Below are 18,492 nucleotides of genomic sequence, written 5' to 3'. Positions count from 1 at the left end.
GTGATAGACAGACTGACTGGCCCTGGTGTCAAACCTGCAGATCAGACGGTTGAGCCAGTGAGGACCTTGGAATCCACAGAGAGAAATTCTCAGGTAAAAGAAAGTTCATCTGCAGATAAGATGTCACATCCATACATCAGAGTATGACTAACTTTCTTGTTAGGCAAATCCCAGTTTATATATAGATCTGACATTATGCTGTTTTCCTTTCCTAGTTGAGTGACTTTAACACTCCCCATTTTTTTTAGATAAAATTGGAAGCCATTGCTTTTAGCAGCATTTTCAAATGATCACATGGGATTATACTTCTTGTACTTATGTCAGAAAGCTGAATCGGGAGAAATCTGTTCTTCTCAGTTGGCTTGCTGGTAAACACAGAAGAATTAAAGGGAATCTGGTTAAAGGGACAGACTATACATTGTTACTGGAATGGAAGAATGAATTTATGCTTTAGTACTGTAGAAACAATGTATGTTCTTCTCTGCTGTCTTGCATGTTGTAGTATCTGCTTGTAAATAAAAAGGTAAAAGTACAATAACAAGATAATTGGATGCCTCCAGAAGTGTTTCGCAGTAGTTCCACAGAGTTGTTCCCTGTCTCCACATGTGTGTGCATTTTTATAATACAGTGTAGGAAGCAAAACCGTAGCACTTTGGCTGCAGTACAGTTTCTTCATCACACCTTCTTCCTGTGCTAATATCAAACATTTATATTCCTCTTGCAGTCTTGTCACTATGAATCCTATTGTCCTTTTTACTTTTTAAATAGGATACTTTCCCCTCTTACCATTGTTTTAATATTTAACGAAAAATGGGAGAAGCCAGCTATTCTGTAGTACCTGATATTTAGTTGTAAGTTGTACTAAAAAGGAAGATGCTTTCTTTGAAAAGAAAGTGTCATTAGGAAAATTCTCTGTGCTCATGGAATATTTTTAATGAGGTTTTCCAATTGTTTTTCTAGGTAAATCAGAATGCACAGATTCTGCTGTAGATTCAGCAACTGCCCAAGAGCTTTTACAATGTCTTGAATCTCGCACCATCTCTTCCTCAGATGTGACTCTTCTACATCTGCTGAAATCTCTTGTATTGCTACAAGATATTGAGAGGTTGAAGGATGCTTTGAAACAATTCCAAGAACAATCCATGATGCGTCCTGGTAGGTACCATTCATTCATGTTCATTCACTGATGTTCTTTTTTGTGTGGATTAAAATTCAGATTTGTCACAGACTTTTTTTTATTATGAAGCTGTAAATAATCATGTAGTGGTAAATATATGCTTATACAAGATTTGAAAGCATAATTTCCACTGAAAATACAGTGATTTTCCCTGTTTCTTGTTTGTGATCAATACAGAAACTTTTCATACTTTGCAGCAACTATAGAGTACAAGATGATTCAGGTTCTTAAAACAATATGTTTTAAATCTTAGCTGGTTTAAGATTTAATCATGATTAAAACATATTTTTAACACATTCTCTTTGTAGACTTTTTAAATCATGGGAATTAACTTATTTACCTTGGAGATTTCACTCACCCAGTTAAGGTTTAATTTTACATGCATAAGAATCAATAAAGCCCATTATTTCATTTCTTCTTGGTCACCAGCGTGGCATCTTGAACACCTAGATTTTACAGGCCAAAGTTTGATTTACAGCTTTGATTTTGTTTAAATAAAAGTATCTGGTTTAAGTTTCTAAAAAATACTGTCGATTGTGTAAAAATATAATGTAACTCTTTATAATAAATGATTATTATAAAGTCATTCACAAAAAGAAAAATTATTCTGTTACTAAATCTTTTCATCCCTCAGGCACAAGTCTGATTTCATTCATGCTCCTTTTGTTCTCTATTATAGCCCATATAATTTTAGTAGAATTTCTTCTTGGATAGTTAATAGTTCCTCAAGTGCATGTGGGATCAGCATGTAGTCCATAGAAGGTATAATAATTAATTTTCCAAGTAGTCTTCATTTAAACAGTCATTGTTAGTTGTCATTAGTACTTTTGTTGCAGCATCAGCCCAATCGACAAGATGTGCTGAATTTTCTTGCCTCCCAAAGAATTTAATCAGAGTTGGGAGCACTTGCTATGGCACAAGAGAATCTCAACCATTTTAGATAGTGCTCTAAGTCTTTTGAAGAGTAACTACTGAGCTGGTAGTAGTGTGATAACATAGTAAATAAAATCATAACCATCAGAGGCTTAGCAGTAACATTCAGAGAAGAGACTACTGCTTGTAACATCATTAAATAATTTACAGCATGATAGTGGCTAAAGATCCCAGTCAAGACTGGAGCCTACTGCATGCTGCGCATTGTGAAAACAGAAAAGCGAGAATTCCTGCCTGGGGAGTTCCTAGCTGATACATTTTGAAAAGGAAATTCTTAGAGAAGTACTATGTATTCTTTAAAGTGTAGATATGGAGTATGACAACCCTTAAGGTTCTGATAGATCTGAAATATCCACATATACATGGAACAGAATCCTTCTATGCATTCGATAATTAATTTCAAGCCTAGATTCTATGATCTTAATTATAATCAGATAGTCTCATTGGATGTAATACACATTTGCAAAGTAGGACTCAGCAGAAATAGTGATAATGGTATTGGCCCTTTATTAAATGACCTAATTCAACTTCTGCTGATTAAATCAAAATGGAACTATTGAAGTGACCGCATTCAGGACATTCCTTACAGATGTTATCTAAATTCTACTCAATACAGGAATTCTGTTGGGTTTTGCAGCCTTGAGGCAAGCTGCTCTGTTTACTTTTATGTAGCAAAAATGTCAAACTGAAGAGAGAAAACAGAAGCAAATTAGAAAGAAATCCATGCAACTACCCTAATTTTCTGATGTATGTATTTGTCACTTAAAAAAGCAGTGATTTCTAAAATTATTTATGTTTCTGCTGGTACAGCCTGAAATTGTTTATTCTTCCAGTTGATTTTTTTTTTTTCCTAGTAACTGTTGTCACTCCAGGCTCAATTCTAATTTCATTCCAAGTTCAAGGTGGTGTAACTGTAGTAGTTGATTTGATATTCATAAGGTACAACAACATAAGAAAGAGGAAGATACATTGTTATAAATTATTAAAGGATATTTAAACACCTGCTAGATATTAATTTGCCTCAGCAGACTTTGACAATATATTCACTTTGTAATTTGGGAATTTAAGTGAATGAGAATATAGTGCTCTGAAATTTTACCTTGAATTAGGCTTTTAATTATACTTTTTTTCCTACTTTTGCCTCAAAAATAGGTCATTTTGACCATTTTTTAAAAAATTTTAGATTTCATTCCCAAGGAACAGGTGATAAGAGTTATTACAAAAACTTGTTGTCTCAGTAAATTCAAGTTCTTGTTATAGAAATACAGGTTAGGGCTGTTTATGAAGATAAAAATGTACAGTACATCATAGTAATCTCAGGTTTTTTCACAAGTTGTTCTGATTATCTTGCCTTTTTTTCTGTTTTGTTTATTTTTACCGGGGCATGGTGTACTAGAAGAAAAGGTCATTTCTTATTAACATGATGAAAAGAAAAGAATTTTTCTTAATTTTAGCAAGGTCTATTGTTTTTAGAAAACAAACCTATTTTTTTCCCTGTAGTTCAAGAAGCAATGTGTTAACCCTTTTTCCCATGGTTATGGTTCTACCTAAGATGCCAGCATCAACGGAATAATAATGAGTACCATGCTTTATCCAGTTGTGGGTTTCATTTAAGGAAGGAAAGACTAGGAAAAAATGAGAAGTGATGCATATCTTTCATATAAATGCACATTCTCCATTACTAAACTTTATAAAGTAAACATACTATTATATATCTTTTATTTTCTCATACATTTATGTTATGGTTTAATCTAATTTTCCACTGGGGCTACCAAGTCCCACTTGGCAAGTTTATGCCTACTGATGACAAACTTGCTTTTCTTAGACCCTTTAGAGTAAGCTGTGGACTGCCCAAAGTCTGCAGACAACAAATTGAAAACCACTGTTTCAAGACCATGTTTATGGTATTTCCTTCACACCTCTTAGCATGCTAGTCAGATTGGGAATCATGGTTCAAACAAAAGAAAAAAGAAACAATGAAGAAAAAAGTTTCTGTTCTATCATAAGCTCTTAGAATCCATTATTTGCAGTCATGTCAAAGAAAAGTTTAACAAGGTTGATCGTAGGGTCTGAAAAATGTTGCAGGAAGAGGAAATTGCTGAGGAGATTGAAACAGAAAAATGATCAACATTAAAGTATTATCTTTAACCCTTCATTTAAATGAGAAAACATACTTGAACAAGAAAATCTCTATGGTTAAGAGATACTGGTTGTTCTCTCTAGTTGTCATCCTCCATCAACTTACCTTGTACTTTGTGCTTCAAGTTATTCCATCAAATTATCTTTGTCCTTGAATGTCAGTAGTCATACAAAGTTGGTCAAGAGTTTTGTTTGAACATGGTTATTTAAAGTGTCATTGTTCTTAGATTGTAAAAAAGAACATGTTCTATTACTATTTCCATTTATCTGGTAGTCTTCAACAAAAAGTACTTCCCTTAACCTAAAGTCTTCTATAAATGCAGGGAAGAGAATGTTTAGAAGTCAAATAGAGATGCATTTCTCATTAATAGAGGCTTAGCTGATCTCTATAAGGTCAATGGCCATTTGCAAAAGGAAGCCAGACCCCTCCATGGTCCTACACAGTGCAGTGGGCAGAGGAGAAGGGCTGTGACTGGAAGTAATGCTCCATTTGCTGGTTGGAAACTGTAGCTTTTGAAATGAGGGCTACTTAATTCCCATTTCACATCAATTATTAAAGCATAGGTGATCACCTAATTAAAAAGAAAAAGTCATTATCTCCTCACTTATGAACTCATTCAGCTTCTACTCATCAACTTCATTCCATTATCTATTAACATTTTCCCTTTGTTGGTTAGTATCAAGTCTCAAATATACTCTTCCCTTGTTGCCTAGGAAATTATCACTCACAGAAGAGCTAGAAGCTTCTTTCAGCTGTCTTTTTTTGGAGAGTTGTCCTTTATATATGTGTCCATTGCAGGGGGCAGGGGGGTACATTTTGCAGACCAGAAGTAATACACTTACTGTGTGCCAACAATACACAGGCTGGATACACAGAGGTCCTAAAATGATTAAACTTTTCTTTTTTTTTTTTTTTTAAATGAACATTCAAAGAAAAGGAACTGAAATGTGAAAGCTATATTAGCATAACTTTATAGAATCATCTAAAATGTGATATTATGTGATAAGTACTGTAGAAAGTCCTGTCATTAAAAATAAATAAAGTCACATAGATAATCTATGAATTAAAGCAGAAGCCATGGCATTTCGAGGCTTTAATGCAGCTGTCTGTACAAGACGACTCATTCTCAACTGGGGCTTCGACTTGCTACTCTAAGTTAAATAATAATGTGTGAAATTACTCTCCAGACAGAAAGAAGTGGAGAAGATTGCACTCTTTTAGCCTTACCCATATGATCATGTCATTTTGATCTCCTTTTTTTCTGAATTATTGAATCATAACAAATAGGACATTCCAAAACATAGAATCAAGATTTTTTTCTCCTACAAATAACTGACTTCCTATTTATCTAGAAATTCATATGTGTTAGTCTTCAAGCTTCAATATCTGCATTGTTTTTACTGAAACGTCAATATCAAATGGAAACAGATGTTTGTACAAGTCTTTTTTGTTAATGTTCGGAAATGTCATACAGGTATTTCAGGAGGAATGTGTTTTCTTTGTTTCAGATCATACCAAGATAGTCACGTCTCTGTTTCACTACTGGATTACAGATATCCTTCCTGTGAAGAACAGGAAATAAAGCCTGTGTCCATATGCACAGGGTTAAAATTTAATATACAAACTCTTAACCAAGTAGCAATTTTTCAGGAAGAACAGTGTCAATACACATTCTACACCTTCAGGTAAATGAATTATTTTTCTGTGTTAGAAACTCCAGAAGACAATAAACAGGGTATAACTACATGTGATTTTTGTGTTTAGGTGATCAAGAATATGCGTATGTTGTGTGACCTGAGTCTTCAGCTGGATTAGTGTGTACATTTCACTTTAGGATAAGGGACTTATCTGGAATGATAAAGTCTGTATCAGGTATTTTGTTTAAGAAGTATGGAGGGGCATTTATAAATTGATCGTTCCTTTCTGGAAGTTTTATTTCTTGACTTCTCTTGTTTATCTGATATATCTGTGTATCTGAAAAACATAAATATATTTTTATATTTAAATCTGAGGAATGTATTTTTGCTGAATAAACTGCTAAGTTTGGAAATAGATATATTTCTGCATGCGGGTCATGTAGGTACTGTTTGGAGTTAGCAGAAACTTGGATGGCATTTTCAGAACTATTCCATGGCCCGGCCTGTTACAATCCAATGGGCTTCACTGACTGCAGAATTATGGGACTGGGTTCTCTCACTGATTACTGTGTAGTCTTTCTGCAACTGAATTTATCCACGTGTAGATGATACAGTAACTAATATCCATGGTTGCAAAATGTTTTGGAATCCTGAGGAAAAAAATGCTTTGTATGTGAAAGGCTCTTCTCTCAGCTGTCGTTCACCTGATTGGTGGTACAGAGCAAACCATTTCTCATATCTTAGTGTGTTACTTTCCTCATCAGCAGGATATTTATCTCCTCCAACACGCACTTGGAGATACGTTACTGACAACACTATATAAACATTGTGTGGGGTTTTTGCTTTGTTTTTTATTATATTATATTATTGCAAGGCATTGGTTTTAGTAATGCTCAAAAATGCATAATAAAAATACAGTCATACCTCTTTCTTGTTAATTGAAGAAGTTAAAAGGGATTCAGTAACATGCCAAAGGATTGCAGGTGCAGAAAAAATGGTCTTATGGCTAAGGCAGCTGTGTGCAGCTCTGGAGAACTTGAGTTACGTCTGTATCTGCTAAGAAAGATATTTAAACCAGAATTTGCAGAGGGGAAACTAGTAGTGTGTTCCCTGTTTTAATGCTCCTGACTTGCTAACACTTAGGCACTGAACTGCAGCTGTGACTTTTCACTGATATGCCGTGTGCCTCAGTCCCACATCTGGAGAATGACGAAAATATCACTTGAATGTGAAGCACCTAAGATACTCTGTTGACAGACCCCACAGGAAATTAATCATTTCATCCTCAGATTAAAGTTTGAATGTCATGTGGTAAATGAGGCGTAGGAACTGCCCAAAAAGGATATGCAGCAACTCATTAAGTAAGCATCATCTGTCCTATACACTGAATATGAAAAAATAAATGAGATAGTGTAATTAAAGACAGTATTTTGGAACACAGGTACAAACCAGGTCAAATTAGGACCGTACAAACTACTGTAGTGCCTGCATTTACTCAAGTGGCTGTGCTGAGAGGTGTTACAAGGTTGCTTCTTGGGTGGACCCCAGGACCTGGGAATTCCTTCTCCCTGTCCTCTGGATCCCAGGCTGGTGCACCTGGAGACCCAGATGTCTTCTGTCCCAAGCTGGAGGCAACTGCAGCTTTCACATTTCCAGGTTCAGCCAGTAGCGATGCTTAGCACGTATGTCAGTGGGACACGCACACACACGGCACTCACGTGGCTGACTACACAGGCTGCCGCAGACAGGGCACTGCCTTTAACAACACCCGTGAGTGACCCTGCCAGGACTCACATAAAACACAAGTAGTCATCTTTTCTGGCTCACTGGAACTGAAGTTCTTGAGTGCAAAGGCACATGCCCTTCACTTCCTAGGTTCACAAGCTACCCCTATTCGCAGATCCCCAAATACCAGCACAGGCCCCTGGCTTCTCCCATATCCCTGCCTGGATCCTGCACCCTATGACCTGTCTGCGGGTCTCCTGCTCACCAGCTAGTCCAGCCTGACACACACTATCACACCTTCAAACGCTTGTCTCACAGCTTTGTTTATTGCTTTAATTTCTCTTCTTCATTATTTCTGATTCAATGCTTGGACATTTCTCATTACATAAAAGAGATTTTTAGTAGCTGCATACAGAGGAGCAGACTTGGGTATCTTTGCCAACAGAAATATTTTGTACTATCAGTAGTCTAATCCTAGAATGTGAGTAAAATTTCTCAGGTTCAAAACGTACTTTGCTTGAATCGGGTAATAATGGGGGAAAGATTACTTTCAGTGTCTCTTTTTTCCTTTCACTTTAACCGCTGTAAGAGCCTTATATTCTGTGCAGAAATCAGCTGGTGCTAACAAAGCAAGCCTGGGAACAGTTTCAGAGCATAGCTAGTTAGTCAGTCATATCTGATGTCTTTGTAAATGACCTGTGATAGGAGCTGAATCTTACGCTTATCAAACCTGCCACCATTACACTAACAGGGATTATAAAGAGTGGAGAATAAAGTAAAATCTGAGATGTTGGAGAGTTTAGAAAATTGGACCAAATTCAAGCAGATAAATTGTAGATTGTCATTGTAGATAAATGCAATTGCATAAGAGTGTATTTTTTTCTGAAACAAAATGCCAAACAACGTGCTTAAGGATACTTAAGAGCAATACATGAAAGAACACAGCAGAAAGATCTAGTTTAAAAGCAAAAGAAATGGACATTACTTATCCTATAATAATATCAATTAGGCATTGTACTAAAAATGGCAGGAGGGAGGGATTGTTTGGTTCCATGTTTAACATCCTATTTGCAGTCAAAAAGATTTGATACACCAGAATTTTAATACTCGGTCACTTTTCTGTGCGTTTTCTCTAGAAGAAATGGTGCTAAATATCCCTACACCTTTTATGATTTATTTGAGCAGTGGTATAACCAATGCAGCTGGGATATGCAAACTGAAAAATTTCGTTTAATATCCACCACACTGCATTTTACATTTCCCTATACATGGCTCCTTCAACATAGCCATGAAACATTTATTGCTTTGGATTTTCATGGTAAACTCGTAAATGGCAAAGGAGATGGCCTCAAATTTTTGCCTCTTTCACATCATTCAGTGTAATGAATGTGCAGTATCATGTGAAATTTCTGAGGCATGGAAGAGGTTTTTTAGTGTGCATCAGAGAACTTCAAACTGACTTGTACACACACTGTTATCAGCATATTTCACTTTTGGGAAGGTAGAACTTTAAAATTTTGTTTTTAAAACCTGCGTGGACTCCATCAGTAGGAAGAATTTAAGGATCAACTAGAAAGTAGCCTGCACGTGGCTTTAAGAATTAACTTTCTAGTTTGCATAATTAAACATTACACAGTAAGGAAGGAACAGCAGCGCAGTGGGAGAGAAACTGGGCTCTGAGTAGGTGGTGGTCCCTTCCCTAGGCCCCATGTACAAGGAAGACCACAGAGGCTGAAGTAGTCTTGGGCATCTCTAGTAGTGAACTGCAAGTGCTACACTTGTATGCAAGGGTATGAGTTCAAAGCCATTATTTCTATAGATAGGTACATGTTTTATTCTCAAAATTGCCTGTAAGACCTTCATTCTTCTCTTTTGTGGATATGTAATGTGGGAATCAGTCCCTAATGTTACAGATTTTTACAGCTTCAGAAGTGGTGCAATATTTTATATGGTACTTTACAATCGTGTAGAGTTATAAATTCCTTAATGTGTTTTCTGTGACAGCTGACTTTTCTCCCCTGCACCAGTGCCGGGGGGTACTACTCAGTAGACTGAATCTTTGAAATGACATCTGGGGGAAAAAAAGACTTTAAAAAAAAAACGACAAGGAAGGAAAAATGCGGTGAGTGGCAGCATGAAGGCAGAAAACTGTTAAGCTGTCTTTGACTGAAGAAAACATATTTCAGCCAGTAATATCTGGTATATCATAAAACCAGTGCACAGTTGTAGAGTGGAAAGTGGTGTGTGTTATGCTTGTACAGTGTGCTACACATTAAGTATAATAACAAAGAGTGGTAATGAAAAAAAAACCAAAACTGTAAGATTGGAAAAATGCATTATGCTTAATATTTACACCAATCTCAGGTTATAGCTATGTAGATTTTGTGATTAATTGCTTCAGCCCTGGATTGCAGCTAAGGAGGGCTGCATTGCACATGTTTATGCAGCTAATTTAGCTTCGCTATTAACTACTTTATCCTCTGCATTGCATCTAAGTAAATTTTGTTAAATAGGCTAATTATAATGTATGAGTATTTCACAAATTTTAATATGTTTTTCTTAGATGAAAAAAATGTATTTTTTAACTGCTAGATATATGCTGAACTGAGCCATGGGGGAAAAACACTACATAAGTATAAAGAAAAAGCAGAAATTTACAAATGGTGTATACGTTTCCTATCTCTAATGATCTAGGAAAAAAATATATATTCTATGATTATTTTAAAACAGTGTATATGCACCACAGTCAGACAAGGTCAAATATATAGCTTTAATAAAGGCTTTCTCCAAGTTGAGTGCTTAGTTTTGTAAATTAATAGTCTGTAGTCATTTTAATGAACTGTATACATTTGTAAAATGTATAAGCAAGCTGTAGTTCTCTGTTACGTTATTACTGCAATGCTACATCCTGTTTTAGGATACATAATGCAAAAAAAAAAGTGTTACCTAAGGTTGAAGAGAACTGCACAAAAATAGAGAAGGAATGAATCTGTGGTTCAATACCTTCTTTTCTGTTGCATCAACTAGAGGCTGGTTCCTTCACTTCCAAGATCTTTGCCAGTCTTCTCAGTCCCTCAGTACACAGATGATTCCTCCATCCTGTCAGGCCCTGGTACTACCTTCCAGCACCCCCTTGCTACATTTTCAGATTAACACATTTGTGCTTTTCTCCACAACGCCTTCCATAGCTCTCCACAGAGCAGTCTTTCTATAATTTTTCTTCCCTTCTTTAAAACTGCGTTTTGCCATGATGCTGCCCAAAAGCTTGGCAACAGCTAGGTCAGTAGTGTTCTAAGACAACTGCCTACTGTGCTGACTAATGTTGCCTTATTGTATCTGTGTACTCCCACATGGATCTGCCTGTTTTCTCATCTGTTTTTTCCTCTTTTAAACTAGTAACAGTTTGATGCAGGGATTGGCCTGCTGCGCAGCACCCAGCACAGCGAATTTCTGTTACATCTGAGGCACTGTGTTGGGTTTGCGTGGCAAGGTTTTGGTAGCGGGTGGGGGCTATAGGGGTGGCACCAATGTGCTAGAGGAATATAATAGACTTAACTACAGTCAAGAATATGCTAGAACATGTAAGCAAGGCTGCTGATAGTTAAGAATGGCGTAATGATTTTACAATGCACACGTGATCAGTCTAGTAAAACAGGGACCTGGTTCTCCCTAGTAGACACTTTGGACGCAGTGGTCATCTGCAGCTTGCTAAGGACAGCTTGGAGGCATGCAGGGTGTGACTCATTTCTCCTAACTTCAGATGTCTACAGTGTAGATGTTTCCATCTGAGCTGCCTATCATAAAGAACTTCATAATTACTAGGATGAAACAGATACTTGTACTGCCCGATATAACTGATTGCTCCTAGATGTCTATTTTAGGATAAGAACAATGGTACGAATAGGAGAACTTAATGTCTTTATGTTGACTGTTATGGGAGCATAAACAGGTAGGTCAGATGGAAACATCCACATTGCAGGCATCTAGATCTTGTAAAAAAGAAAATAATTTCCTGCATCTGAGAAAGGGACAGGGATGTACATGTTGCGTGACCAAACCTACTTTCCTACTCCTGGTGCTGGTCTGGCAGTGGCAAGCTCCTTCAACTTGGACAGGGCTGTGACACACACTCCCCTTGCTGTTTTCTTATCTTCAGTTTGGAAGATATTGCCTGGGAGTGGTAAAGGTAGGAGGAGAAGAGTGAGGAGCTGTTCGTATGGCTGTGCAAGGAACTCACCCAACACAAGCTGAGGAGGGGCTTCTCCTGCTCTTTCTCTTATTCTGTTCATGCAATCACGCACAAAGGGCCTCCACCACTTCTTGGATAGGCTCAGTAAAAGATTGCTGTGTGATTGATTCCTCCTCCCAGTAACAATAATGAAGTGGAAGCAAATATAAATGCACAGAGGAGGAGTAACCATTGCTAGGAATATCAAACTGATTACCCATTACCTGTGTTCTAGAGAGTGAATCAATAGCAAATACATTTTTTTCAGAATCACAGGAGTAATCACCAAACTCGCTAGACATAATGATAGCTGTTTGATCTCTGTCTGACATATTGGAGCTTAAAATGAAGGTCATGTTCAAATCTGATTGGAATTCAGGAAAAGCATCTTAGCTTATTACCATTACTATAGTGCTGGATTCTATTTACATTGGTAAACAGTTTAAGATACTTGACATGTTATTCAATTAAATCTGTGATTGCTAACTGACAGACCAAAGTGCATTGATTTTTCCAACACATTAAGCTAAGTACATGGCACAGTGTTTCATTAGCCTGTCTGCTTAACCCTTTCACATTAATTCAATTACCCAGTATAAAATTAATGTGTAAAATATTAAATAACTCTTAAATTTCTAAATTAGAAGGTGTTGCAAGAATATATTAATCTCGATAGTTTCTGACATATATTTATTACTCGATGATTTACAGTCTGCTACAGATCACTTTGTTATCCAGATGGCAAAAGTCACTCCAAAAGTTTTTTCTCTGTACTCACTCAGTTGATATTGATAGATTCATAGAGGGTAGAACTAAAAAGGACATGAGATTATCTTCTCTGACCCCATCTAGATCACTGGTCATAAATTTTCCTTTTACTTCAGGGTGAAGACCAGTAACCTGAGACTGACAAAAGCACAATTTGTGGTTTTTGCTCAAGCAAGTCTTCTGCAGAGACAGGCAAGCTTGATTTAAAGACATCAAGAAATGAAGACTTAGCCCCTTCTCTGGTCATTTATTTCAGTACTCAGTCACTGTCACAGTTAGAAACATGTGCCTTATTTTAAATTTGAATTTGTCTAGATTTAACTTTCATCCATTAGTTATTCGTATGCTTTTCTTCACTAGATTTAGTAGTCCCTCGCTAGCCACTATTTTCTGTCTCTGAAAGTTTTTGAACACTGTAATTAAGCTACAATGCAACCTCCATTTTGCTACCCTAAACATTGTCTCTTTAAATTATTTGCTGTAAGGCATTTTCTACAGCCTTCAAATTGTTTTTGTGGCTCTTTTGTACATTCTTTCCATTTTTTTTCCCCACCATTTAGAGAGCAAGTGTACTGGAACTTCACATAGAACTTCATTTAAAATCTCAACAGTGCCAGCTTCCCTACTCACTACTCCATTGTTTGTGGGATTGTATAGGGAGTACACAGTGAATTATTTGTCATAGTAGACAACTACTCTTGAAATTTATTGCTTTCCAAGATTTAGTCCCTGGTTCCATACTTCTTGTTCTTAATTATCTGACTTTCTATTTGGCCATATTAATGTTAATTTGCTTCAACTATGTCTAGATTAGTAAATGATGGAGTGTTTTGTGTGCCTGTATTGCTTTCATTAGTATTGACTATCTGCTAATCTTGGTGTCATCTGCAAATTTTACCAGTAATGATTATATGTTTACTTAGAGAACACTAATAAAAATGCTGAACACTGTCAAGGCCTAGTACTAATCTTTATGGGATCCAAAGAGAAATAACATCATTCAGTCCCAATTCCCTATTTATACCTTTTTATGAAAACAGAAAACAGATAATTTATTGGATTTCTAATGTATTTTATGTGTACTTTATTGTCTTATATGCTTTCTTTTGTTTTGATTAGAAACTCATGTGTCACTAGGTAACTTCACAGGAGTCTAAATAGCACAAGGTGTAACGGTTGTCTCCTGCTGTCAACAAGTATTTCTTCAGTTTTCTACAAGAACAAGCTTTTTTTTTTTTTTTTTAGGTAAGGATAAGAGTCCAAACTAAAGACACTGTACAAAAAAATACAGAATTGTGTTTCGGGGAAGAAGGATAATTGAAAAGTATTCTAACTAAATAACCTCTCAGATTTGTCTTACGTGTTTTTAATTTGTTGCTCTGTGGGGAATGATTTGCATTAGTTAAGATGCAAATTGTTGTGAAAGATTCCTTATTTTTAAACAGCAAAGGAAAATTCATATTTCTTTTCCTGCAAGATGTGATCCATAACTCTGGTTATGAAGGTGTCTATATCTGTTGTGTTGCATTTCTTGCAGCTGGTAATTGAAGAAAGATCCTTGCAATAAGTTCAATAACTACTGATTTAAAAAAAACCAGATTTGAGACTTAAAAGTTTGCTTAGGAAGCTGCATTCACAGTTTTGTAGTGGGATATGCACATTTTCAATTTTTTACAGAAGCAGTTCTCTGAGTACATTTCCAGGCCATAGCACAGACATTTTAACTGTCAGTATCAGCATTATCTAAACATTTTCTAAACCCTAAGCTATTGCTGGAGACCCGCAAAAGGGTTCATCAGAGATACTCATCGAACTTCAGCTTAGTCTCCCAACTTCTGCTGCTCATGGAGTGCCAAGTTGCAGTTGGCATCATGAATCAAAGTGCAGGTAGTGTTAACGTTTTCTGCTGGAGCTGGAAATGACGGAGAAGTCCCAGTTAGTCTTTGCCCAGAGCTGTCACAGTCCAGAGAGAAGCAGGAGCAGGTTCTCAGGAGGATCCTTGTATGAGACAGAACCGCTGGTGGGATTTCCACTTCATCGCCATGGTTTATCACCCTCATGGTTCCATTTAGTGAAGGCTGTGTCACAGGCTGGCCGCAAGGCTACGCAATGGAAAAACAAAGGAGTAATAACAGCATAGCAGCGCAGTGACCAGCAAAGTCATAGTAGGGCCAGTTAGTACAGGAGCTAAACGTGAAAGGAAAAGGATTTTAAAACAACTTGCAACAGGAAATACCGCTCCTGCACCAGCTGCAGGAGCCTGCATTTCAAAGGTGGAAGGGAAAACTAAAGTGTTTTGTACCAGAAATTACAAAAGAAGAGCCAAAGATGAGAGATGTTCAGAGCAATACATTGATCTGTTTTCTCAATGTGAATAAAGCTGGCTAATGCAGTTCTGCTGTTTTATTTGAGGAAAGTCTAATTGCCCTGGCCAGAATCTGACCTGTGGCTGTATAAACCCCTCACATACATACAGCGTAGAGCCTCTGGCTCCTCTGCTAACACAGAACATGCCTTGTAGGATTCCAAAAGGTTCCTTAACTCTCACTACACTGGAAGCCATAGAAAAAAAAACAGTGTTTCTGTCAAAATGCCTTTTCAGCATCCTTTCTTCCAGTCTGATTCCCTTATGCATAAGCAAAAACCATCAAAGTTCAATATCAAGCCAAAAACATTTCAGGTGTCCTTGTCAGGGTACCTGAAACACAAAGACTTAGCTGACAGTTGTGTTTCTAGAAGTCCAATGCCCATCTATGTTCTCCATAATTGGCAAGGCCTTGCCCTTTTTCACGGAGTGAGAAGCAGTCTCAAGCTACCTTGCAGGTACCATAGGATGAGAATCAATCTGAACATGGGCTGGTCTGGGAAGCAGCTGGTGACAGTGACTTAACTGAGGTGATGTGAACAGGAGGGAAGGAGAGATGGGGCTATGTGAGTGAAGCTTTTCCCTTGTAGGTTGCAGTGGTGATTCACAGACCCATTCTGCTCAACAACATTCTTGTGGATAACCTGAGACTTGCACTTTCAAATGAGGGTGGTGGGAAACTTGGGAGGTAAAAGTCACAAAGATGAGATGGCATTGAGCAAGCATCTCTAAGAGGATAATTAGTCTTGAGTAATAATTAAGGGTCCTCTTTATCAGCCTTGATACAGCTCCAGTTGTCCAATGCTGATCCAAATCATAGGAATTACTGGTATCCAGAAATCATAGATGCTTTGTACAGCAGTCTCTGCATGGTATTTTGTTTGAAGCCAACCAAAGTAGTCTGAAAAGAACCATATAATACTAAAAAAACCACAGAACTATCTGTTAGACATCTGAGCTAGGCCAGTCTGTGTTACCTTTTTGTTTTAACGAAGTCCCTGGATTGTTGCTGTTATTCTTTGTGAGTATCCAGGATAAGCAAGTCATCTGAAAAACCTACCAATAAAACCTACCCACAGTTGCTGTTCCTTCTCTTCTCTGGGTTCAAATCTGAGTCCATGGACCTGAATATTATCTGAGTGCATGGAATGGTGTGCTCGCGTTGCCATGATGCCCTGCAGGGATATTCATTCCCTTTCCCAATCTGGCAGCCTGCGCTTGTGAGCAAGAGTCATTACAACTGAGCATGCTGTTCTGTGGAATGCCCTAAGGTGGCGGAAATGACTGCAGTCCAACTCTCAGCTCAAGAGTATTGTGCACCAGGATATTAACTGTAAAACTGGCAATATTGCTTTGGTGCAGAGCCTTCCTCCAGGCACCCACAAGACAGATGGCTTTATCAGTACACAGCCATTCACCTCTGCATTGCAATTGGGAAGAAATACAAACAAATTTCCAACTCTCTTTGCTAAGCAATTTTACAGCTGTCTATCTGAAATTAAAGCACCCTCCCTTGGTTGTGCTTTGCATTTTTATAGTGACTGGCAATCTTGTTTCCACAATGCTACACTCAGCCTTCCCCCAAGTTTTTAATGCTCACAAAAATACATGACAGTAAGTTAATGAAGATCAGTGCTTCAGACTGTAGGGAACCAAGCAAAGGAGGATCCTGCATAATCTGTATAATTGGACACTTCCTAAAGACCAGTGTAAAAACTAAATCATCTCTGGCAGGGAAAGGCTTTTGTATAGAAGTTCATAGGAATGAATTGATGCGCACCTCATCACAAGATGGAAAGTCTTTGTAGAGCCTGTATGAAGGGCAGCTCCAGCCCACAGCCCTGTTCCTTCTGAACTGAACTGTGCACCGGTCTTTGAAGGGGTGTGAGCCAAGGACTGAAGCAGAGTGTTTCCCAGTAACTGAGTATCTGTCTTTGGCTCAAATGAGTGGGAATCCGTGAACATGTCTCTCAAGTTAGAGTCACTTTTCCATCAGAGTCAAAAGATAAATTTTAAGATGAAGTACCCAGGGCATTTGCACCCCCTGGCTATTGTAATACCTGTGCTCCGGTTTGCAAATAAAGCTGACACAAACTTCCTCCTAAGTGAGAGGTAAGACTGACCCATGCTTAACTAGTAGCACCACCTTGCTATCGGGGAAAAAGCAGTTGGCTGAGATTTTTATAAGCTCTGAAATGCAATCAGCTCTGAAAGTAACTTCAGGTGGGACAGTGTCACAGCAGCTCCTCATTCACAGAGAAGCCGTGCACTGAAAGCAGTCTGCTTCCAAACTGGAGACGTCCGTGTCTGATAATCAGTAAAAATCTTGTATGCAAGATGCAGGAAGGAGGTAAAAAAATATCAAAGAAGCATTTTTCTCCTTTGTATTTGGGATGGGGGGATGGGGAGTGCCCCTGAATCCTTTTGTGTTTCCTGCCTTGGAGAAGGAGTATGGGAAGACCAGAGGAAGCCCTCCCTCCGACTGTGAGTGAGGAAAGGAAATCCCAACAGCAACAGCTTGTATTCCAAACCTCCATTTGTCTTCAGGTCTGGGAAGAACATGAAAGTGTTGGTAAGAGCACAGTAATCTGAGAGGAAGACATGCAGAGGAGGAAAGGAAGCAGGGAAGCAGAATAAAAGGACACATCCAACTTGACGAGTCCTGTTTGCTCATTCTTCATAAAGAAACTTTTCATTATACCTTTTGTGCCCTTTCCTATATCTTTCTTCAGTCTGCTTCATCCTTGTGGAGATGGGAGGACCAAAACTGCCCATCTTTTTAAGAATACAGGTTCAGTATGAGTTTTTTGAAATATGCTTTGATTTGTTCCCTAGTCCTTTCAAATAAATTTGGTTGCTTTTTTGACCCTGCACTGGGTACTGAGCTGACATCATCATAGAACTGTTATTTCATTCCTGAATGGTCCTTATCAGTTTATGTAATTACGTGCACCACTTTGCAATACCCTACATGGAATTTCATCTGCCATTTTATCACAAGTTGCTCGTGATCATAGTGCTGTTCTGCAGCTCTGCACAGTCAGCTCTCAATTTTAGTCCCTGTGATAAACGTAGTGGAATCAGCAGTCTCTGTTTCCCCGTTACTCATCACCTTTTCCAGGTCATTTAGGACTTTGCTGAGCAGCACAGATCCTGGCACAAAGTCCCATAGGATTGTGTTGGTGATTCCTTCCAGTGGGAAAACTGCATTCCTGCTTTTTCTTTCATATCTTTTAATTGCTTATTCATGCAAATGAGGATCTTCTTAACCCATGAGACTTCCATTATAAGAGGAGTTTTTTCCCAATTAATTTTAAAAATTTACTTTAGTACACCTGGTCTGATTATTTGGTGATTCCTCCAAAAAAAAAAAAAAAAAAGCCAATAGGCTTCTGAAGTATGTCTTCCCTTTACAGAAGCTTAATGAATTGCTTCCTAGTATGTTTTTCTATGCATCTGCTCATTCTGTTCCTTGCAACGGTCCATACTGATTTGCTGAACGAGGACATTGGGTTCGCT

The 18,492-nt window shown here is 37.8% G+C and overlaps 1 protein-coding gene across 6 annotated transcripts in view; it reads left to right on the top strand.

Moving 5' to 3' along the window:
• ERICH1 (glutamate rich 1) overlaps positions 1-18,224 on the top strand; it is an 87,349-nt gene extending 69,125 nt beyond the window's left edge. Inside the window, exons 5-7 of one of the 6 annotated variants that reach the window (XR_012834401.1) lie at positions 961-1,155; positions 5,759-5,935; positions 13,728-18,224. Coding sequence is in view for 1 of the 6 variants with exons in the window: in XM_075747269.1 (XP_075603384.1) it covers positions 961-1,155; positions 5,759-5,832 (269 nt within the window). In the remaining 5 variants the exon portion in view is untranslated. The other 5 variants (XR_012834402.1, XR_012834398.1, XR_012834399.1 and 2 more) reach the window with 5 other exon arrangements.
• Positions 18,225-18,492: the final 268 nt, after the last annotated feature.

The sequence above is a fragment of the Balearica regulorum genome, chromosome 3 (genome assembly GCF_011004875.1).
Source record: "Balearica regulorum gibbericeps isolate bBalReg1 chromosome 3, bBalReg1.pri, whole genome shotgun sequence".
NCBI classification, from domain to species: domain Eukaryota; kingdom Metazoa; phylum Chordata; class Aves; order Gruiformes; family Gruidae; genus Balearica; species Balearica regulorum.
This window is presented reverse-complemented; position numbering and strand designations above follow the sequence as displayed.